This window comes from Narcine bancroftii, chromosome 5, assembly GCF_036971445.1.
Source record: "Narcine bancroftii isolate sNarBan1 chromosome 5, sNarBan1.hap1, whole genome shotgun sequence".
Lineage (NCBI taxonomy): Eukaryota > Metazoa > Chordata > Chondrichthyes > Torpediniformes > Narcinidae > Narcine > Narcine bancroftii.
The window spans coordinates 89,725,257-89,750,433 of NC_091473.1; the positions used below are offsets into that span (position 1 = coordinate 89,725,257).

General features: G+C 43.1%; 1 protein-coding gene across 14 annotated transcripts in view; it reads right to left on the reverse strand.

Annotated features, from left to right (window-relative positions):
* The window catches only part of dock7 (dedicator of cytokinesis 7), a 310,961-nt gene that overhangs the window by 72,385 nt on the left and 213,399 nt on the right, over positions 1-25,177 (reverse strand). For all 14 annotated transcript variants that reach the window (XR_011357731.1, XR_011357730.1, XM_069938284.1 and 11 more), the window contains 2 exons: positions 16,413-16,509; positions 6,940-7,074 (listed from right to left, as the gene is read on the reverse strand). Coding sequence is in view for 12 of the 14 variants with exons in the window: in XM_069938284.1 (XP_069794385.1) it covers positions 6,940-7,074; positions 16,413-16,509 (232 nt within the window). In the remaining 2 variants the exon portion in view is untranslated. The remainder of the gene's footprint in view (positions 1-6,939; positions 7,075-16,412; positions 16,510-25,177) is intronic.

The window sequence follows — 25,177 nt, forward strand, 5'->3', positions numbered from 1 at the left end:
GTCTTTTGCTTAATAAAGCCTATCGTTCCCCTCAGTCTTCCGTCTGCATCATTATTGATAGCGCCCAACAATTTATTAAGCAAGATTTTAGAACTCTCCAGTTATAGAGAAATTACAGCACCCCGAAAGGCTGGAAGTAGACCCCCAAGTCTCAGGTGCTTCGGTACTCTTCGAGCACTGGGCGAACTGTTTCAATAATTTCCTCGATGCCGCTTTGGAGGTGGTCGACTCGGATGAGAAGAAGCTCAAGATCCTTCAAGCACGAGTCGGCAAAAGGCCTACCTGACCATCCTAGGCTGTGTGACCTACACCGATGCAATGGCTGAGCTGCGGGCGCTCTATAAGCCCAAGGTGAACTCGGTTTACTCCTATTTCCTGTTGGCGTCCCAGAAACAACAGCCTGGTGCGTCTGCCGAAGAGTTCATCCGGACCTTGGTCACACTGGGAAAAGACTGCTTGGGGGAGGGGGGGGGGGAAATCTCTTGGGCCTGGGCACGATATCGCTGAACTAGAGCGTGGAAGTGCTGATCGAAGACGTGTGTCAGGGTTGAGGTCGGACTACATCCGGCAAAAACTCCTTGAGGAGGACCTGCTCCCTCTCAAACAGGCTATCGAGCTGGTCAAAACTCTGGACTCGGCCCAGTGCCAGGCGGTGTCTATCACAGGCAGAAGCGGGCCAACCATGTACATTCAACCACAAGGGCCATCAGCCTGGGACTCAGCATCGGGCATCAGCCTGGGACTCAGCATCGGGCATCAGTGACCCAACCATGTCTGCAATCATACCTACCGTATCTTCGAGGTGCAACTTCTGCAAACAGGCCAGGCACGCAAAAGGACCAACGTGCTCGGGTTGTGGTAAGAGGGGCCACTATTAAAGGGTCTGCAGGTCCCGATTGCAACCAGTGAGCAGTGCAGTGTGCGTTCCCGAAGAGCTTCCGGCGCTGACCGTGCATGTGGTGAGAGGAATGCCATCTTACTGGTCACCAGCCTTGGTATCTTGGCTTACCATGCTAGTGATGTCACTTCCGGCCATCTTGACTCCACGTCCGGCTTCTTCTTCGTCTGATGATACGTGGCCTCCCCACTGATGACGACGATGAAGAAACGCCACTCCTTGCTTCAGTGACACTAAACAAGCCAGTCCTCACATGATCTTGAACTCAATGATGCAGATTGAGGTGAATGGACATAAAATTAATTGTCTTTTTGACAGTGACAGTATGGAAAGCTTCATACACCCTGATGTGGTCCAGAGACTCTCCCTCCGGGTCCAACCCATGATCAGGATGGTTTCCGTGGCAGCCAGGGACCAAGAGACGAGTATTCGGTGGTATTGTGTAGCGTCACTGACAGTGGGGGATGGAATGTTATAACAATTTTGTTTTACTAGTCACGCCCTCCCTCTGCGCGCTGATCCTCCTATGCCTTGACTTTCAGAGTCAGTTGAGGAGCGTGACGATGGCGTTCAGAGGCCCCCAACCACCGTTGACTGTTCGCAGCCCTCAGCGTTCGGGTGACTATCCCTGACCAAATGGCTGGTCCCCGTTACCATCCTGTGGACCCAACACCCAATCCCCGGCATGGTCCAGCAATCCCGGCACTCAGTCCCCGGCTTCGACCTGTGGCCTCACCACCTTAAGGTTGCCCCCTCCGTCACTGTTCACAAACCTCACCCCGGATTGCAAACCCATCGCCACCAAGAGTCGGAGCTATAGTTCGGAGGATATGCAATTTATCCGGGCTGAGGTTCAGCAACTCCTGGCGGAGGGGATCACAGCCCTTAGCACCAGTCCCTGGAGAGCACAGGTCCTCGTGGTCAGAGGGGCAGGCAAGCTCTGGATGGTAATTGACCATCAACCGCTTCACCCAGCTGGTTGCGTACCCGCTAACCTGTATAGCCGACTTGGTCAATAAGGGCGCCTTGCCAAATATAGAATTTTTTTGACCATTGACCTCAAGTCGGCTTACCACCAACATCCCCTCCGTCCGAGAGATCAAATCTATACTGGATTCGAAGCCGACGGGAAAGTTTTCAACTTCCTGTGGGTGGCCTTCGGCATTACTAACGGTGTTTCTGGTTTCCAGAGAGTAATGGACCAGATGGTGGAGGAACACGGGCTGACGGCAATGTTCCCCTACCTCGACAATATCACCACTTGTGGCCATGATCAGCAGACCGACGACGCAAACCTCGCCAAGTTCATGCATATGGCAAAGTTACTTAACTTGACGTACAACAAGGACAAGTGCATGTTCAACACGGAGCCCCTGGCCCTTCTTGGATGCGTCATGGCACATGGTGTCATTACTCCCGACCCTGACTGCATGCAACCACTTCTAGAACTCCCCGTCCTGAGCATCCTGAAGCCACTGAAACGATGTCTAGGGCTGTTCTCATACGATGCGCAGTGGGTCCCCAACTACACCGATAAGGCCCATTCTCTAATTCTGTCAACCACATTTCCACTATCAACGGAGGCCCAGGCTGCTTTTAATCAGATCCGTGGAGCCATCGCTAAGGCCACGATGCATGCCGTGGATGAGTCCGTCCTCTTCCAGGTGGAAAGTGATGCCTCTGACCTTGCGCTGGCCGCCACATCAAACCAGACAGGCAGGTAGCGTTTTTTTTCCTGTACCCTTCACGGCCCAGAACTCCGGCACTCCTCCGTCGAGAAGGAGGCACAGGCGATCGTTGAGACAGTGCACCACTGGCGCCACTACCTAGCTGATAAGAGATTTACCCTGTTGACTGATCAGAAGGCAGTGGCCTTCATGTTCAGTGCCAAACAACAATCAAGAATGACAAGATTCTGAGGTGGAGGATTGAGTTATCCACCTACAATTATGACATCTTGTACCATCCAGGTAAGCTCAATGATTCCCTGGATGCCCTATCCCGAGGGACGTGCACCAGTGTGCATCTCGACTGTCTCCAGGTCCTGCACAGCAGTCTGTGCCACCCCGGAGTCATAAGGCTCTATCACTTTATGAGGTCAAGGAACCTCCCCTACTCCGTCGAGGGTGTCCGGTCCACGACCAGACGCTGCCAAATCTGCGCTGACTGTAAGCCTCAGTTCTACCAGCAAGAGAAGGAACACCTCATCAAGGCCACCCACCCTTTCGAATGACTCACTGTCGATTTCAAGGGCCCCCCTCCCTACCACAAATAGGAACGCCTACTTCCTGAAACTGGTGGACAAATTTTCCAGGTTCCCCTTTGCAATTCCTTGCCCGGATATGACCTTAACCACGGTCATCAAGGCCCTGAGCAGTATCTTCACTCTGTTCGGGTACCCCGACTATATTCATAGTGACCGGGGGACCTCGTTCATGAGTGTGGAGCTGCGTCAGTACTTCCTGACCAGAGGCATAGCCACCAGCAGGACCACCAGCTATAAATCTAGAGATAATGGCCAAGTGGAAAGGCAGAACAGCACTGTCTGTAAGGCAGTGCTCCTAGCCCTCAGGTCAAAGATTTACCAGTGTCCCGCTGGCAGGACGTTTTGCCAGAAGCCCTCCATGCTATCCGGTCGTTACTCTGCACCGTAATGAACACCACCCCACATGAACACCTCTTTGCTTTCCCTAGGAGGTCAGTGAATGGTTCTTCCGCCCCTCCCTGGCTGACATCCCCAGGGCCAGTTCTCCTTCAGAAGCACGTCAAAGGCCATAAGACGAATCCACTGGTTGAAGCGGTACACTCATTCATGCCAACCCCCAGTATTCATTTGTGAGGTATCTGGATGGCCACGAGAACACGGTGCTCTTACGAGACCTGGCAAGGGCTGGAGACCCCGAGACTGCCTTGCCGGCTGCTGACCACACCGTGGACCCGATAGTCCCACACCCAAACATAGCCCTGGAGTCCGAGCTGCCCAACCTGCAGCCAGACGTCCAGGCTCCTACCCCTACTGCAGCTGCAGAGGACTTCCCAGTACTTCAGGAGTCTACCGCCAGCATCCCAACCCCCACAGTTCCAGCAGCAGACACTCCCCCGTCAGCCCCCTCTTCGGAGGATTGTCGTACTGAAACGCTGGTTCCCCAGCAATCCGGCAGACAGAGGAGGCTGCCTGTGTGGCTCAACCTCTAGCCGGAGGGGGGGGGGGGTATCCGCTTCCTCAGCCAGTTTTGTTGATTGTTAAATGTTTTTGTTTCTGCTGTTGTATTGCCTCTGGGTTTTGTTTATTACCGGTGGGTTCTTTTAAAAATAAGGGGGGTGATGAATGTGGTGATATGGCTGTATGTACTGGCTGGCCCGCCCTCCGGGGGTCTCCCTACCTTAGCTCCTCCCTTGATCCCTGGCCATAAAGGTGGAGTCCACTCTCCTTCCCGCTCATTTTACTAGCCTAGACCTGGGCCAGCAGTCTCTTGCTTAATAAAGCCTATCGTTCCCCTCAGTCTTCTGTCTGCATCATTATTGGGCTACCGATAGCACCCAATAACTGCACTTCCTCACACCCTGTCCCCGCAAGGATTTTATCCCTTTCTCTCAATTTCTCAGTCTCTGCCGCATCTGTTCTCAAGACGAGGTCTTTCAGTTTAGAGCTTCCGAAATGTCTGCCTTCTTCCACAAATGTGGCTTCTCCTCCACCACTATCGACAGCGGTCACCTGCATCTCCTCCATATCCTGCTCATCTGCCCTGGCCCCCTCTACCCCAGACGTAACCAACATAGAATCCCCCTGATCCTCACTTACCATTCATCCAACACATCATCCGTCTGAATTTCCAGCACTTACTACAGGATTGCACCACCAGACACATCTTTCCCACACCTCCTCTCTTGGCCTTCTGCAGGGACTGCTCCCTGTGATTCCCCTATGCAGTCATCCCTCCCCATCCATCGCATCTCTCGCACCTTCCCCTTTGCCCGCAGAAGGTGCAACACTTGCGCCCACACCTCCTCCCTCACCAGGGTCCAGGACCCAAACAGGCATTCCATGTTAAGCAACACTTCATTTGTACATCCAGAGGACTTATTACTGCATCCATTGCACCCGTTGTGGCATTCTCTACATTAGAGAGACTGATCGTAGACTGGGAGATCGCTTCGCTCAGCACCTCCTCTCCATCCACAACCACAGTGACCCCCTAGTGGCCCACGACTTCAATTCTGGGTCATACTCTGTCTATGGCCTAATGTACTGTCCCATCTTGACCACACATAGATTGGAGGAACAACACCTTATTTTCCATCTGGATACCTTCCAGCCAGATGGCATTAACATTGACTTCACTTCTTTCTATTATACCATTTCTTCTCCCTCCCCCATTTCCTGCCTTTCCAGTTTTTTCACCTACACAGCCCTGCCTTTCCACCCCCTTCCTCCTCAATGCTGCTGTCCCTTCCCCACCTAAAATCTCCTGTCCTGTCACTCCACCCCCCCCACCTCCCACTCTTTTATTCTGATGCTTACTGGCATTTTCTCTTAGACAATCCCCAGAAATATATAGCAAGAAAGAAATTTAGAAATATGAAATGATATTAACATGATTGATTTTATGAACATGGACTTACTGTAATTCAATCAAAAGCAATGCAGAATTTGTATTTATTTATCATTTAGGAGGAGGGGCAGTTTTAACCCTTTGGACACCAACCATTTTTAACCTTTCATAATATACTCTGGCCTGCGTCCATGGGTAAACCTCTAGATCACACATGTCAAACTCAGGCCCGTGGGCCAAATTTGGCCCGTGATATAATTATATTTGGCCCGCAAGATCATATCAAATATGTATTAGAGCTGGCCCGCTGACCGCCGCGCCAGTATAGCGCATGCACAGCTAATACTACAAATCCCAGAATGCTTTGCAAATGCATTGGCGCCGGCCCGTCAGCCCGCTAATCGCCCCCACCTCCTCTCTTTACTTTCATTAGCATTTGCGACCTGTCGCCCAACTCACATGTAATAAACCCCTGACGAAAAATGGCCGAACAAAAGACAGAAAACAGGACCTTTCAACACAGGTGAGAGGCAGACTATATGTTCATCATTTTAAAAGACAAACCTGTTTGTCGTTGAAGCAAGTTGTTATTTTTTTGACTTGTTGGCTTGTGAAAAAAAATACATTTAAAAGGAGCTTAAAGGCTATAGAGAAATATTATTTATTTAATATTTTATTTCTCATTTGTTAATGCTTCTTCTGGAAAGAGTTTAACCAAAACTATTATTAAACATTTATTTTAATAAGAAAAAGTTTAACATTACATATGTTGAAACAAGAGAAAACATGCAGATGTTGTTGAAAATTTTCAATAAATATTTAGTTTGGCCCACGGTTTAGTCCAAGTTTTTAATTTTGGCCCTCTGTGAATCTGAGTTTGACACCCCTGTTCTAGAGCATGCACACCAGTACAAACCAGCAGGTGTTTGGGTATAAAACCAGTCCTGGAAAACTGAGTCCAAAGTGTTAATTTAAAATTTGTAATTATGCAGAATACATTTTCAAAAGTTTCAAATACCAAGCCAGAACTTAAAAGTTAGTAAGAAGAAAAGGTCCTTTTGGAGTAGAGTTGAGCGTAATTCCATTTCAATGCCCCACAATAAAGTTAACAAACTAGAAACAAGGTACTGTTTTCTTTCGATGCCATAATTTCCATGATAAAAACAGAAGCATGTTATCTAATTATCCCAACAACTGTTGACAAAATAAAAACACGCAAAGAACCAAGTAAAATTAATTTGTCCCAGATGTTTACTTTGATCCAATTTTATGAATGCTTTCCATGGTCACACTTTAGATAGACGTCAATGATCCAAGTGATCATGAAGTTCTTGGATCTTGTGTCACATCTTAATATGGTGCAATGTTTGTCAAATTCTCGAGAAGTTCATGAGTAAAATATTGCATGGTTTGTGGGCATATATAAAAATCTAAAGAAATTTAACATTTAAAGTCATTTTAAATGTTTTATTGTAATTTAACACTTACTTTGGATACTAATGCCCTCTGTGTAGCAAAACAATGCTGCAGGTAAAGCGCACTCTGGTTGCAGGCCATAGTGTGAAGAAGTACTTTCAGAACACTTCCAAGCACACTCTCTTTAGACTCCGTCACTGAAGCAGTCTAGGAGCAGAAAATAAAAATTACAGCAACAATTTTAAAATCTGACCTTCAACAGTGTTAACAGTAAAATTATTTCACTCTTTTTGAAAATGTTACCCCACATGCTCATTGATGGAAAGAATACCAATCCAGGGTACAAAGTATCCACCAACAGGATTTACATAAAGCTGACCCAGACAACACACTCCCAATGTCAATTCCAAGAAGAGGTGGGTGGTCATATTTTGATTTATTTAGTATCAACCATGTAAAATGAATTCCAACCTCAAAAATGCACTCCAATGTCACCATGTGATGAATCACATTAAAAAAAATATTTTATTTGAAATATAAACAACCATGATTACACCAATAATATAACATAAATATAATCCTTAAATTTAACATGGTTTATAATATTAAAAAAATTAAAAACCTTCTATCCACCCCTAACCCCTACAATACAACCCACTCCTCCCATCTCTAACACTACTTTCCCCAATTAAACCCTAAAATAGAAAGAAAAAAGAAGAAAACCAAAACAAGAATTAATACATCATGGAATAAGGAAACCCCACTACATCCAGATCAAAATCTTCAAATTTTTCAATTAAAATAATCCAAATATGGGCTCCAAACCTTCCCAAAAAATATTTATCTCTCAAATTATCTAATGGAATACAAGACCTTAATTCTGAATGCCATCTCTGCAAACTAAGTTCTATCTGATCTTTCCATGTATTTGTTATACATTTCCTCACCACTGCTAGAGCCAGTCTCAGAAAAGCTATTTGAAGTGTATCCTATTTATATACCAAACAAATTCCACTTGTATCACCAATTTAAAAAAATAAATCTAAAGAAAGTTTTATTTTCAAAATATTCTGTAAACAATCTTTAACACAAGACCAAAAACATTTAACCTTATCACAAGACCATACTGAGTGTAACAACATACCTTTCTGAACATTACATCAGAAACACAAATCAGAAGGAATCAAATTATATATTTTTAAATGCTTTGAAGTTAAATATAATTGATGTATAAAATTATAATTTACAAGTCTATACCAGACATTTATAATTTTTGTCATACTATCATTACAGATAGTTTTCCAATGATCTCTATCCAAATCAACTCCCAAATCTTTCTCCCATTTTAATCTTGATTTATGCAAATCAATTTTAGACATTTTCTGTTGCAATAATTTATACATTTCAGATATAAATCCTTTCTTCCCTCCATCATGAACCATCATTTCAAACTTCGACTCTTTTGGAAGAAACAAATTCTTCCCAGAGGAATCATACATCGATTCAATTTGATAATAACAAAAAAAAGAGTCTAAATTGGTACTTGATATCTTTCTTTCATTCTTTCAAACGAAAGATATTGGCTTAATTCATAGCAATTATTTTAATCCCTCTCTGATCCCAAATCTTAAGAAGGTAATTATTAACCATAAAAGGAAAAAGCTTATACTGATACAAAGGAGTATATTTAGATGTTTTACCTTGAGTACTAATTTCTTTATTTATTGCATCCCAAATATCTATCAAATGAGACAAAATTGGCAACTTATAAGAACCTAACAATTTAACATTCCATTTATAAACAAATTGATCCATTCTGTCCTCACTAATTCTATTTAATTCTATATCTGCCCAAGTCAAAGGACTATCAAGATCAAACATTCTAGTAATAAATTTTAGCTGAGCGGCCTTAGAGTAATTTTAAAAATTGTAATCTCCTAATTAATATTTCCATGTTAACTTATGAATAGATAATCTTGCCATTTTACCCTTCCATAAACATGTCCTAACTACTGTATTGAAGTCTTTAAAAATTTTTTAGGAATATTACAAGGAATAGATTGAAAAAAAATACTGAAGTCTAGGAAATATATTCATTTTTATACAATTCACTCTCCCAACTAAAGATATCAGCAAGTCTTCCCATTTAATTAAATGCTCTTTAATTATGGAAAATAATGGCAAATAAGTTAAAGCATATAAATGTTTTATAAGTCTATCTATTTTAATAAACAAATATTTAATTTGATCAGTCCATTTAAAGCGTGCTACTCCTTTACAAACAGAATAATCGGCTTCAGACAATGGCATAAATTCACTTTTATTCCAATTTACTTCATACTCTGATAATTCTCCACATTATATTAACTTTTCCTGTAAAATGTTTAATGACTCTTGTGGTTCCGTTAAATAAATCAACACATCATCCGCTAATAAACTAATCTTAAATTCATCCAATCCTGTTTTAATACCTTTTATATCCCTTCATAACATTTGAAAGCTTATTCTTCTTTGGCTTGGCTTCGCGAACGAAGATTTATGGAGGGGTAATGTCCACGTCAGCTGCAGGCTCGTTTGTGGCTGACAAGTCCGATGCGGGACAGGCAGACACGGTTGCAGCGGTTGCAAGGGAAAATTGGTTGGTTGGGGTTGGGTGTTGGGTTTTTCCTCCGTTGTCTTTTGTCAGTGAGGTGGGCTCTGCGGTCTTCTTCAAAGGAGGTTGCTGCCCGCTGAACTGTGAGGCGCCAAGATGCACGGTTTGAGGCAATATCAGCCCACTGGCGGTGGTCAATGTGGCAGGCACCAAGAGATTTCTTTAGACAGTCCTTGTACCTCTTCTTTGGTGCACCTCTGTCTCGGTGGCCAGTGGAGAGCTCGCCATATAACACGATCTTGGGAAGGTGATGGTCCTCCATTCTGGAGACGTGACCTACCCAACGCAGTTGGATCTTCAGCAGTGTGGATTCGATGCTGTCGGCCTCTGCCATCTCGAGTACTTCGATGTTGGAGATGAAGTCGCTCCAATGAAGGTCGAGGATGGAGCGGAGACAACGCTGGTGGAAGCGTTCTAGGAGCCGTAGGTGATGCCGGTAGAGGACCCATGATTCAGAGCCGAACAGGAGTGTGGGTATGACAACGGCTCTGTATATGCTAATCTTCTTCAGCATGATGTTGAAACAAGCCATGAAAGACCTCAACAATGAAGACGCTGTTTACATCTGGTACCGCACGGATGGCAGTCTCTTCAATCTGAGGTGCCTGCAAGCTCACACCAAGACACAAGAGCAACTTGTCCGTGAACTACTCTTTGCAGATGATGCCGCTTTAGTTGCCCATTCAGAGCCAGCTCTTCAGCGCTTGACATCCTGTTTTGCGGAAACTGCCAAAATGTTTGGCCTGGAAGTCAGCTTGAAGAAAACTGAGGTCCTCCATCAGCCAGCTCCCACCATGACTACCAGCCCCCCCACATCTCCATCGGGCACACAAAACTCAAAACGGTCAACCAGTTTACCTATCTCAGCTGCACCATTTCATCGGATGCAAGAATCGACAACGAGATAGACAACAGACTCGCCAAGGCAAATGCGCCTTTGGAAGAATACACAAAAGAGTCTGGAAAAAAAAACAACTGAAAAGCTTATTATGAACAGATTTAAAACCCAAAGAGACATTGCCTGAAATGGTTGCTCAAAATAATCTTTACATTTCGGTAAATGCCGACCCTGAGCTGCAACAGATTTTTCTTGCATTTCTTCTTGTTCACTACATTGAAGTTCTTCTGAAATTGGCTCCAAGTTCTTCTGCTTCCACCACCATTACTTTTTTAACTTCCACTCCTCTCCCCCCCCCCCCCTCACTGAGGTTTCGGACCGATCCTCCACCAATCCAGACTCGCTGGACCAGTGAAAAATACTAGGAATAGTGCACATGCGTGAAAACTCAAACATTTGTGGAAGAGCATGGCTTTGCATTGGCGCCATCTTGCCCGGAACTCCACAGTGCTGGCGCTGCCATTACCCTTGGAGTAGCCAACTGTTGTCGCTGGGAGCAAGGAGGAATATTACCCGAGTCACCTTGATCCAGCTCCAAAGTCCGCATCACCTCAACGATACTTTAAAATCGGTTTTTCATTGTTTGAGTCCTAGTTTTCTTTTCATAGTTATTTTAAGTTGTTCCAATAGTACTCTGTTAAAATTTCTATATTATTAAAAGGGCATTTCAAAACGGGTTTTTCACAAATCCGTCGGGAGAGATCACTACCCTCATGTCTCTCCTATGCCATCACGCCACGCCCTCCTGAATCACATTTTCTCCATGCATTTGCACCTGTGAGAGCTGATTCCTTTTAAAGAATTCCATTGCAATTTGCCACATTGATGGAAATGAGACACCTTGCAAATATGAGGAGACTATCCATATCCCAATCTACACAACTGATAGGTCTTGAATATATTAACTCTAAGTTTGTGTGTAAATTAAATGGGAGAGGTGTGCTGTAGTAGTGTAGGTTCTTTGTTGTTTCAGCAATCCAGGTTCAATCTTGTAGTGCTTTTGTGGTGTCTGCATGTTCTCCCTGTAACTGCATTTATTTCTCCCTACAGCTTCAGTTTCCTCCATGTCCCAAAGCATGCAAGTTGTTAGGTAAATTATCCCTGGTGTGGATGACTATTGGGAGTATCATTGTGGTTGGAGGGTGGGGAAAGAGGTGTTAAATGTGCACTTTGGGAGGAAAGTGATACAAGAAAGATTGTAGTTTACACCAATGCTTCGGGCATGAGCTTTCATCATGGTATGGGCAAAATGCAGACAGATGCCTGAATAAAATGGTGGGCAGAGGGATGTCCACATGCAGACAGGTAAGAGGTCATAGGTGGATATGGGAGGGAGGAAGGGCACAAGAGAATCTTGTGCGGAGGTGATAGTGGAGGGGATAGCTCTTTCAATGGAAAAGGGAAGGAAAGTTGACAGCAGGATGGAGGAGAGGATGACACAGGGAGTGGCCTAATGGAAACCAGTGAAGTCAATGTTAATGTGAATAAAAATTTTAAATTTTTTAATTTATTTTTCACACTATAAACCATACTGACCAAAATACATACAGACAATTTTTCTCTTGAATATATAGTGTCATTTTCTCCCCTTTTTCCCCCCTCCCTTCCCTCCCTCCCTCACCCCCCCTTCCCATTTATTTAAAGTTCAATCTATAAAATACATTAAACCCGTTCAACAATGTCGTCACTTAATAAAAATAAACAGAAATTTTTGTCTTTTACTTTTATATACTGAGTCAGTTCATTTCGTTGTCTTCTCCTTCTGTCATTTTAGGTGGTGGAGGTCCATGGTAGGATTTCTCTATTGTATTTCATGTATGGTTCCCATATTTGTTTGAATATTGTGATATTATTTCTTAAATTATATGTTATTTTTTCTAATGGAATACATTTATTTATTTCTATGTACCATTGTTGTATTCTCAAGTTGTCTTCTAATTTCACAAATGGAGCACCAGGTGCAGTAGATAACCCCTCTCCCCCCCCCACCACAGATTCACAAGAAGTGTTGCCTCACTTGGAAGGACTGTTTTGGAGTACCAAATGGAAGGAGGAAGTGTGAGCACGTGTAGCACTTCCTGTAGTCACAGGGTTAGGTATCAAGGGAGTGATTAGTGGGAAGTGATGAGGGAGACATGGAAGAAGCGGTTCCTGTGGAAGGTGGAGAGGGGAAGATGAGCCTGGTGGTGGGATTATGTTTTCAGTGAAATAAATTATATTCGATATGGAGGCTGGTGGAGAGATAGGTGAGGACAAGTGGAATCCTGCCTTTGTTGCATCTAGGGACAAAGGGGGCCAGGGCAGATGTGTGGGAAATGGAGAAGATGCAGATAAGGGCTCAGTTGATGGTGACAGAGGGGAAGCCACGTTTTTTGAAGAATGAGGACATCTCGTATGATCTGGAATGGAGGATCTCATCCTGAGAGCAGATGCAGCAGAGACAGAGGAATTGAGAGAAAGAAATGGAATCCTTACAGGGGACAGGGTTGAAGTTGCCTAAGGTAACTATGATAGTTGCTGGGTTTGCAGAAAATCTCTGTGGAAAGTTTATCTCCTGAGATGGAGATAGAGAGATCAAGAAAGTTGGGAATGTCGCCAGAGATTAATCAAGTGGTTTTAAGGTCGGGATGAAAGTTAGCAGCAAAGGGGATAAAGCTGACGAGCTTATCATGGGTGCTCGAGGCAGCGCCAATGTAGTTGTGTGTATAGCGGAGGAAGAATTCAGGAGCCTTGCCTGCGTAGACTTGTAGCATGGATTGCTCCACAAAGCCAACAAAAAGGCAAGCAGAGGTGGGATCCATGTGCGTACCCATGGTTACACTTTTGACCTGGAGATAGTGGGATGAGTCAAAGGAGATGTTATTGAGGGTGAACAAAAGTTCTGCCATACAGAGGAGGGAGGTGGTGGAGGGAGACTGGTTGGTGTGTTGTTGAGGAAGAAACAAAGGGCTTTGAGACCTTCGGTATGGGGATGAAGGTTTATACAGATTGGAGTGAAAATGAGGTGTTTGAGTTCAGGGAACTGGAAGTTATTGAAATGATTGAGGATATGTGAAGTATCATGAAAGAAAGTATGGAGGGATGAGACAAGAGGGGATAAAATGGAGTTGAGGAAAGATGATACTAGTTTAGTGGGGTAGGAGCACGTAAAAACAACAAGTTTACTGAGACAATTGCATTCATAGATTTTGGATAGAAGGTAGAAATGGTCTGTGCAGGGATGGGAACCAATGAGGTTGGAGGCCATGGGAGGAAGATGACCGGAAGTGATGAGGTTACAGATGGTACATGATGGCTTGATGTTCTTTGATAGGGTCCAGTTAAAGGAGTAAGTGAGATGTGTCTGGCTTCAGGAAGGTAGAGGTTAGTGCGCCAGACCAAAATGGCTCCACCCTTGTGTGCGGGTTTGATAATCAGATTGGGAATGGTGCAGAGAGAATGGAGGGCAGAGCATTTTGAGGGGGTGAGATTGGAATAAATGAAGGGAGTGGTAAAGCTGAGATGGTTGATGTCTTGGTGGTAGCTGGAAATATATAGAACTAGAGCAGGCAAATGGCCAGGCAAGGTATCCAAGAAGAGGAAGAAGGTTTAAGGTGGGTTTTCAGTGGGAGGTGGAAGAAGTGGCATGGAGACAATGGAAGAAGTGTTCGGCTTCATGTCATGCATGGAACTCATCAAGGTGTGGGCAAAGAAGGACAAAGGTGAGGTCTCTACTGGGGTCAGAGCATTCTATCTCTGAGAGAGGAATGTCAGAAGAGATGATAATGGGCAGAGTGGGGATCAATAGTGTGTGTTGGGGGGAGGAGGGTTGGGAAGTCTTTTCTGAGGGAGAGGGTCCCTGCCTGTTCCTGATGGTCATGTGGCGGCCCCATCTGAAACTCAAAAGTCACACCACATGTCAGTACATGGTTCCACTCAAAGTTACAAAGTTATAAACAATGTTACAAACTGCAAGTGGAATGCCAGCTAAGATTGGGAATGGTGCGGAGAGTGTACACCTTTCCACTGGCTGATTCAAATCACTCCTTGTTCTTATTGGCAAGAACCCTGCATTTAGCACCAGCACAGAGGACACTAGCTCTCTCTGCTATGTGGTGCTAGCACCAGACACCACTCTATGCCATGTAGCTGCTGCAGACATTGCTTGGAAGGGTCACAGGTAAGGTGCACACTGCACTGAAGCTGAGCCGTGGTATTGATATAGCTCAAATTGCTATAGATCAATACTGGCAGTGGAGCCGCTGCTCTCAAATGATCAGGGATCCAAGGGTGTGCGAATACCTCTGTGGGTACAGTAGTACCAGATCCTCCTCCCCTTATTCAGGGGTCCAGGAGGGTGTGTATAGGGTGCGAATGACTATATTGCCTGTGTAAATTAATAATTATGTACTGTCTAACATTCTTCCCTGTTAGTCTCCTGTTACGATCGGCTCCCACGCTCCCTTATAAATTGTGCTTGTATGTTCCCATGCTTATAAATTGTGCCAAAATGTTTGGCCTGGAAGTCAGCCTGAAGAAAACTGAGGTCCTCCATCAGCCAGCTCCCCACCATGTTCACCAGCCCCCCCTCATCTCCATCGGGCACATTGAACTCAAAACGGTCAACCAGTTTACCTACCTCAGCTGCACCATTTCATCTGATGCAAGGATCGACAAAGAGATAGACAACAGACTCACCAAGGCAAATATAGCGCCTTTGGAAGACTACACAAAAGAGTCTGGAAAAACAACCACCTGAAAAAACACACAAAGATCAGTGTGTGCAGAGCTGTTGTCATACCCACACTCCTGTTCGGCTCTGAATCATGGGTCCTCTACCGGCATCACCTACGGCTCCTAGAACGCTTCCATCAGCGCTGTCTCCGCTCCATCCTCAACATTCATTGGAATGACTTCATCACCAACATCAAAGTACTTGAGCTGGCAGAGTCCGCAAGCATCGAATCCATGCTGCTGAAGATCCAACTGCGCTGGGTGGGTCACGTCTCCAGAATGGAGGACCATCGCCTTCCCAAGATCGTGTTCTATGGCGAGCTCTCCACTGGCCACCGAGACAGAGGTGCACCAAAGAGGTACACCAAAGAAGAGGTACAAGGACTGCTTAAAGAAATCTCTTGGTGCCTGCCACATTGACCACCGCCAGTGGGCTGATATCACCTCCAACCGTGCATCTTGGCGCCTCACAGTTCGGCAGGCAGCAACCTCCTTTGAAGAAGACCGCAGACCCCACCTCACTAACAAAAGACAAAGGAGGAAAATCCCAACACCCAACCCCAACCAACCAATTTTCCCTTGCAACTGCTGCAACCGTGCCTGCCTGTCCCGCATCGGACTTGTCAGTCACCAACGAGCCTGCAGCAGGCGTGGACATACCGCTCCATAAATCTTTGTCCGCGAAGCCAAGCCAAAGAAAGAAATTGTGCCTGTATGTTCCAACGCTCCCTCATAAATTATTTGCGTATGTTCCCATGCTTATAGATTCTGAGCATATGTTCCCAAGCGCCCCCTTATAAATAGTTTCTATTTAATTGTGTTAATAGTTACGTTTGATTGGAAACCCTCATGTCCAGACTCGTCTCTCTTTGAACTCACAGAACCTGACACTTTCTTAACAAAACAGGAACTCAGAAGGGGGCAGAGGAGGGTTGGGGAAGGGAAGTGGAAGGTTGGGAGATCAGAGGAGAGTTGGGGAGAATTGAGGGTTAAGGAGGTGGGAAAGGGAGCTCAAAGGAGTAGATGAGTAGGGAGAGGGGATAGGGAAGGGCAAGGGCTGGAGGTGGGGGAGTGAAGCTGTGAGATTCAGCAGTGGAGGAAACCAAGGTGTCAGCCTTGAATCCTACAGGTTGGTGTAGGATTCAATGGATCTTTCTTTCTTGTAAAGCAACATGAATAAGAATAGTAAATGGTTGTATATCTACAGTAGAACATTTGTAGCTATCATTGCTATTTCCTGATCTCTTTTCATTTGCAAGCAACTAGTTCTTGTTCTCTTACCTGAACAATTATTTCCAAAGTATCCAAAATAATAAGGTTTGCTTCTGTTGCAAGGTTACCATCAATCAGTGCTTCATGTTCCAACTCAGCCCTTGATCTGCCATATAGAGATAAACTGTCAGAAATGACAAACTTTTGCATGATATGCTCAAATTTTATGAATTCATCTATAATTAAAGATGGCAGGTTAGTTCCACTGCCTTGCTAAACATGTCAATTTAAATCTTGAGCACCCTGGCGTAAGCACATAAGCCAACATGGTTGCAGAATTTTATCCCTCAGTAAATATGCAGAATTCTGCAGTACATTATTTGAAATAAAGGTGTTGATTATTTTTCCTCCTGTGAATTCTGAAAATATATCTTCTGACTCTTCCTCCATTGAATTCAGCTTTCCAACAACCTTGGAACTTGTTGGCCTGTAGAGTGCAGTACAATACAGTGCAAGTGACATATAATGAGTCACTCAGAAATCTGATATTAGCCCATGCAGTAAAGCAAAACATCAGCTCAAGTCACTGACTGGAAATTGGGAAGGAAAGAAAGGAGAAAATTTGTAGATTATGAAAGAAAATGTTCTTCTGTGGTAGATATTCTGTACCTGAAACAGTCAACTGACACTTTTATCCATGCCTTAATTAAATGACATAAATGTTAGGTCTTCAAAATACTGCTTTTATTGCAAATATAATAAATATATCGTTCACTATGTAGCTTCCTTTTTCATCAAACATTTCTAGTCTTCAAATCAATCTATCCTACCAAAACAATATGGAATTGATCATGGTAATCAAAAGACAAATGAAGTTAAGAATATAAAAAAGATTTGTGTTAAGTGTGAATGTGGAAGCTGCTGGCTGAAGTATAGGTATTCCCCAACTTACAACTTAGGGCCATCCACATATACGACCAAAAATTTTTTTACAAAAAATATAAAAATTATAATTTTACAGTGAAAGTAGAGGCCTATCTATGGAAAATAACACCTACGGCAGGGATGGCCAATCTTTTTTAAGAGCTGGCCTTGGTGGCCGCCATGTTGTATTTGATGAACGATAACATGGATACATTGCATTTCTGATGTACAGTCCATTTCGAGATATAACTGAACATGGACACAAGTTGAGGAGTACCTGTACACATTTAAAGGTAGAGCAAGATAAATATTTGAGAGAGAGAGGAATTGAGAGTTCTGGGGAACTGGCAGAGAAGAAGAGTTGAAGGCAGCAGAAGTCAGGATCATGTTGAATGGGGGAGCAGATTTGAGAGGCCTGTTAGTCCACTCCTGCTTCTATTTTCTTATGTCATTGCAAAGGGACAAAATAGAGAAAGTTTATGGCACAGTTTTAAGCACTTTAATGCAATTGCAAAATAAATGAAATTATTATTGGAAATAACAATTCTTTAGTGGGATTTGAGCTAATTTAACATTTGAACAAATTTCACATTTGAACATGGAAGTGAAAACGAGGAGGTTCCAATAGATTCTGCCCCACATGCAGCAGTAATCTGGAAATGGATAAAACAAAATAAGGGGTACTTAAAACTATAATTCAATCATAAATCAATATTGAAATCATCCTCTGTATGTACTGTAGTAGAAAACTGAATATGGACGATTTCCCATTCCACAGTTCTCTGGCATGAAACCTAAAGTGCACACAGATGAAATACCGTCACCAATGGGTCACTAAGTCTTTAATAGAAAGAGTTGCAAAAACAATCTTAACAGTAAAGAAAAAAATATTTGTGACTTCAAAATGAGTCAGCATTAAGTGAATTCTGCAGAAGGATGCAAGCAATAATCTTCAACTAGTTATAATCTAAATATTCTAATTGGAGGGAACACATAAAAAGAGATCAAGTACTGAAGAAGACAAGGAAAGAACAGCTCTGATCACAGACTGCAACAAAATGTTAAAACATACCTCCAATGATTTATACAAGTTGCAACAAAAAAAAGATACAAGGACACAAATGTAAATTGACCAAAATACAGGAATAAAAGAACAGATTGAATAAAAAGATCAATGAAGTAGAGGGAGAGAGATGCAGATGAAAATAAGCAGCCAAAAAGAGGAGGAAGAATGAAGAGAGAATAAAAGGGTACTTTTCATTTGCCAGAGTTAAGCATTGTTTGGAATGCTTGAAATAGAACGTGAAATTGCCAGTCATGTATTGTCATTATGTGCCTTTGTAACCATAAAATGAAAAGTAATGCAAGAACTTAATGTTCTTAAGTAAGTAATATCCAAGATTCTCCTGCAACATACATCTCATTACATGTAATACATACAGCCTGAAGAAACTGCAGAATTAAGCATGAAAAATATTGTTTTTTGCATTTCCTTATTCATGCTGCAATCTTAATATAAATGCAGTTTTAGAGATTTAATCTTCAAGCCACATGCAGATCAGCAAAAGAACCAGTGCAAGCAGAGTTCCTCCACGGCTCTCAACATCCAGGTGGGTCGCTTAGCAAGCATTTCTACTCAGCATTAAATTAAATGCACAAAATAGCAAGTGTATGAGGAGATTTAAACTGTTCAAAGCTGAGTTGAGTCTATGATGGTTTTGAAGTCTCTTGCTTTATTTCCTAACTGTGCTCTATATTGAAATAAACTTTTGCTACGTATTATTGGGGCTAAACCTTAGGAGGTGCAAATAGATTAGTGACCAAGAAATCATGAAGACCAACATTAGATATCATGTGGAGAATTTGTATCTTCCTCGTGGAGTATATCGCCTCAGATATTCAAACCCTTTTACGCAGGTCAACACCATTAAGTAATATGCTAGTGATCCAATATCTACTTGAGCAGTAACATTAGTCCTTCATCTCACCAGATCTATCCAAAATAAATTCACTATAGAGGCCAACATCATTATCAGTGGTGGTTGTCTCTTGATTCCAAAATTTAACCAACAGCAAGCGTAAATGTCCATTATTTTATTTTGGCAAAAAAAATCACAACAATTAGTTGAGATGCTCATTATCATCATTTTGGTTAATGACATACCCCACTATTGCCAAACGAACTCACAATAAAAAATGGGATGAGTCTGATACAACGGGAGCTGGGTGATTTTAAATTAAATTTAGACATACGGCACAGTAACAGGCCATTTCAGTCCACAAGCCCGTGCCACCCAATTACACCCAATTGACCTACAACTCCGGTATGTTTAGAAAAATGGGAAGAAACCTAGCCCTTGGGGAAAACCCACGCAGACAAGGGAAAAGCAAACCAACTGCTTACACATAGCACGGGATTTGAACCCCAGTCCCAATCACCATAACATCGTTGTGTTAACCATGCTGCAAAAGGACAAATTCTATTGCTGGTGAGACAATAGTAAATGCTCTTGATACTAAGGTGCCATATATAGTGCCCTCCATAATGTTTGGGCCAAAGAAACATTTTTCCTCTATTTACCCATGCTTCAACAGTTTTAAATTTGTAATCAAACAGGATGGCACAGTTGGCGTAGCGGTTAGCATAATACCTTTCAGTGCTAGCGATTGGGATGGGACCGGAGGTTCGAATCCTGTGCTGCCTGATAGGAGTTTTCGTTCTCCCAGTGTCTGCATGGGTTTTCTCCGGGCCTCCTGTTTCCTCCCACCCTTCAAAATGTACCGCGGTGTAGGTTAATGGGATGTAAATTGGTTGCACGGACTCAAAGGGATGAATTGGCCTGTTACAATGCTGTATGACTAAATGTATTTATACAATTAAAAAATTTAATTTAAAAATTAATAATCCAGCATATAATAGGACCGCTGGGGAACCTTCAAAAAGCACTCAAAAATCAGGGGTCATCTCATACACCAGATATTTATTCTTGTTTTTCAACCTCAAAATGAGACCTGCTTGACATTAATTCAGCATATAGGACAACACTTGAAGTACCTCCCCACCACCACCATAACCCACCTGGACACTTTACAATTGCAGAGCCCAAGGTCCCTGCTCCTGCCCGGGAGCCAGTGTCCTCAAGGCCAACACTTAGCCATAGTTCCATCAATGAGCACATTTGGGCACCAAGGCGACTTCTTCTGTGCAGATGGCACCACATTCAGTGTTGAGAATGGAGTCACCAACACCAGATGCAGCCAATGCTGAAGACTTGGACTCAGCACCGTTTGGCATCTTCCCAGCCAGAAGCTAAGGTTTTTTCACTTGCTTGCTTAATTTACTGATTTGTTACTTGGCAATTGGGGTGTTGTAATAAAGTTTGGATTGTGGCATCAGTTTCAGGCACGTTCATTGCAGAAAATTGGCGGGTTGTCTTATGATAAAACCATGAAATCCAGGCTGAAAATGGGGTCCATTCTTTTCTGAAGGTCATATTATACACTAAAATGTACGGTAATTTAGTTCACATCTGATTGAAGCGCACATTCTAGATGCTATCAAGGATATTTGTGTACATTTTGGTTTGACATGTAGAAATTACTGCACTTTTTATACATAGTCCCCTCATTTCAAGCCACTATAATATAGGGACGGAGCAATGTATGTACACTAACGTAGTCATGTTTAGTACTTGGTTGCATTTCCCTTGCATGCAATGCCTGCTTGAAGTCTGTGAATCAAAGTCATCACCAGGTGTTAAGTATCTTTTCTCTACCGATGCTTTGACAAGCCTCAACTGCAGCCATCTTCAGCTTCTGCTCGTTTCGGGGGATTGTCCCCTTATGTTTTCTCTTCAGCATATACTGTAGAAATATGCTCAAGTGGATTTAGATCAGGTGACTGGCTTGGCCATTCAAGAATTTTCCAGTTTCTTGCTTTGAAAAACTCCTTTGTTGCTTTAGCAGTATGTTTGAGATTATTGTCTTGCAGTAGGATGAAGTGCTGTCCATGAATTAGGAGGCATTTGCCCTAATTTGAGCAGGTAAGATGGTTAAAAGCACCTCAGAATTCAGTTTTCTACTGTGCGTCAGTACTTGTGCAGCCACACACGAGTCCACCACTGTTTCACCCCCACCACCATGTTTCACAGATGAGGTGTTGTGCTTTGGATCTTGGGCAGTTCATTTACACCTCCACACTTTGCTCTTGGCATCACTCTGATACAGGTCTCGTCTTTCCAGAAGACATTTTTTGAGATTTCTGCAAGCTTTTTTAAATGCTTCTTGGCAAACTGTAATCTGGCCATCCTGTTTCTGTGGCCACCTAGTGGTTTACAACTTGCAGTGGAGCCTCTGTATTTCCGTTCATGAAGTCTTCTACAGACAGTCGTCATTGGCACATCCACACCTGACTTTTGAAGAGTCTTTCTGAACCATCACACAAGCGTTTGGGAATTTTTCTTCATTATGATGAGAATTATTCTGTCATCAGCAGTGGAGATCTTCCTTGCTCTACCAGTATCTTTGCAATTACTGAGCTCACCAGAATACCCTTTCTTCTCAATGATATTCCAAATGGTTGATTTTAGTAATCCTAAGGTTTGACCACTGTCTCTTAATGCTTTATTCTCATTTTTAAACCTCAATGGCTTTTATTTTAAAACGTTCATTGTCACAACAACTGGTCCTTGTGTTGAAAAATGACAACTACAAACTCCAAAGTTGATCAAAAGCTGGGATGCAAGCCTCGCTGCACCAATGAAGCAATTAACCATTCCTGAGTAATCACAAACACCCATGAAGCCAAATGTCCCAAACAATATGGTGTCCTGAAATGAAGTATATATGTATAAAAAGAGCTGTAATTTCTACATGGTCAACCAAAATATCTCCAAATAATCTTGAATAAAATCAGGAATGTGCACTTTAATTCCATGTGAATTGCTTGATTAATGCCAGGGGCAAATAATTATGGAAGGCACTGTAACTACTGCAGTATTTGAAGATTCCTGGTAAATTTAAGTCAATGGGAATCCACGGGATGTAAACACATTGAGATCCCTCAAACCTAATTTATCAGAGCAGAAAACAAGGGGAAAGGCCCCAGGGTAACGATGCATCACCTGCCCATTCCCTTTACTTTTCATGATGGTCACCCAACTACCTGCACCTCAGGTGTGACTAAATCATTATAGCTTCAAGTTATGACCTTCTCAGCATGACGCTCAACTCCAATTCTTTGGCCAACTCCAAATCAGCTGCAACAACATTTAGATTTGAGCCGATGAGCAGAAGGTTACGGTCATTCCGCACAAGCTCATGCAACGACCATCTCTAAGAACAGTCTAAGTAGGTTGCTTTGATACTAAGCAGCATTCCTCCCATAACAACTCCATCAACATTACTCTTTGGGATCATCAAGGACATGAAATTTAACTATACCAGCTTCATAAATATGAGACCAAGTAAAGATCAGAAGCTGGGTATCCTACATTGATTCATCTTCTGTGCTTTTCCACCTTGAGGCATCTAAGAAGTTGACATCATAGTCTCCATTTCCTGGATGAGTGTTGCTGCAACACACTTCAGAAGATCAACACCATCCAGGCCTGCTTCAGTGGTACCCCAGCTTCTACCAAAAATTTCCTCCCTCAACTATAATTAGCACAGAATGGTTGAAGCATGTGTCAAATGCACAACAGCAATTTGCAAATACATCTTTGATGGTATCTCTCAAATCCACAAAACAAAGAACCTGGAAGGGCAAGGGCAACAGAAGAACGAGAGTACTACCACCACAATAATTCCATGCATATACTGTGAAAATTCACAGCCATATCAAAACTGTGAACATTTCTACCCACCACCAGTGTGGCAACATCTTCAACGTACAAACAGAAGTGCTGCTGCTCGCTGTATTCTCAAAGGCAGTTCTGTAGAGGAAGCACCATGGAACAGTGAGGGGTAATTTATCAGGTGTGTTGTTGCAGGACCAGCAATAATAGTTTTGCCAACAAAGTTGGGACTCATTTTTAGCACGTTGTTAGTGTCATGGAGGAGCAGAACAGTTTGATACTGGGTATTGTATGGGAAGAAGTGAAGAATGATTATGAATAAGCACTTCCGAAAGATTAATTCACAATTCCAGATTAATATTACTCAGAAAACATATTTTCATTCTTTTTCTTTATATTGTGCATTTTCCCTTATTTTCATTTCAATTTCATCTCTTCTATTCTTGGTTTTTCTTGAGGTGCATTTTTAAAATGTGTCAGGTATCCTCCCTCAGTCTGACCCAAAGCACATTTCTAACAGTTAGAGTACAACAGCTAGTGTTTGGAGATAATGTCACCATGGAGCTGAGATCTCGGACCTTGTCCAAGTCCCTTACTTCTGGTTGGATAGCTTTCAGGGCAGAGACCTTGAGATGTGTTGCAACTAACTGCAGCTTCCTCACCAATGCCTCTACTAAAGTGAAACATGGAAGTCCGCAGATGCTGGTATTTTAGTAAAAACACACTGAAATGGTGGAGGAATTCAGCCGGTCTTTTCAACGTCCATAAAAAGCAAAAATATATTGCCAATGTTTAGGGCCTGAGCCCTTCTTCAAGCAATAAGTAGAATGAGCCAGAAACAGGAAATCTCAGAAAGAATTCAGTCAGTGCTGGCTGGGGAAGCCAGACCAACAAAAGATGTTAACTGGATATGATAAGAGACAAGGTAGGAATTTATCATGCTTGTGTGAAAGGAGTCAGGGAAGGGAGAGACAGCTGGGGGAAGTCAATGGGGGAAGAAGTGAGGGGGTGGGGGGGTTTAACAAAAGTCAGAGAAGTTGATCTTAATGCCATCCAGTTGGACGGTGCCCTGTCAGATGATGATGTTCCCTGTTGGAATCTAGGGGTTAAAACATTATGAAAGAAATGATTAATTAATTAGTTTATATTTACTGCATGGTTCAGGGAAAAAGAGGAATGTGATTAAGTGGCAATCACAGCATGGAGCAAAGTTGGCTGAGCAAAATGGTCTGCTCCCAAATACAGGGAGAGGAAATGCATAAAACGATTTAGGAGGAATGCTCAAACTGAAGGAGGTGGTGAGTAGCACAGGAGACACAGGCCAGATCAGAACAAAGAATGGCCTGCAAGAAACAAAGGGAATGGAAAACCAGTCTAGGAGGAAGATTAAGGCAGGAGGAGGTGTTAAAGAGAACAGCAGAAATTGGCTGGACAAGAACAGAATGGTGATTAGAAATATCTGGGGATGAATTAATTTCTGATCAACACAACAGGATAGTCTGGCCTGGAGGATTAAGATGGGAGTGCGACACCCCAGATATCTGCAAAACAGGAGATGACTTGTGATAACCCTTATGCAAAAAGATCTAGCAAAGGAAGACAACTTTTGTTCTGTATGATAATGAAATCTAGCAAAGGAAGCCAACTTTTGTTCTGTATGATAAGGTTGACCTATATAAACTGAACCAACTGGACAATAGGGGTCAGTCTTGGGGAGTAGCTCACTGTGCAGGTGACCTATGAACTAATGAGTGACCCAGAGCTCTGTTAAGTTTTATTCTTGTGCTGTGTAATAAATTGACTGTTGAACCGAATACCTTCTCCTATCACTTCATTCAAAGAACGCGCTGGACTCAGACTACACATAGACTAAATTAAGAGTAAGGTAAAGCCAGAGTCCAACATCCCCCAATTTGCGGTGGTCTCAATCTAGCAGTGCATGAGACCATGGGCAGACATGAAAGTAAGGGAATGCGATGGGGAATTGAAATGGGTGGCCTCATCGGATGCTCACATTGTGGTCTTCTCTACATCGGAGAGACCTGTGTCGCAGACTGGAAGATCGCTTTGTCGTGCACCTCAACTCTGTCCGCTGCAATACTGTGGCTCTCTCAG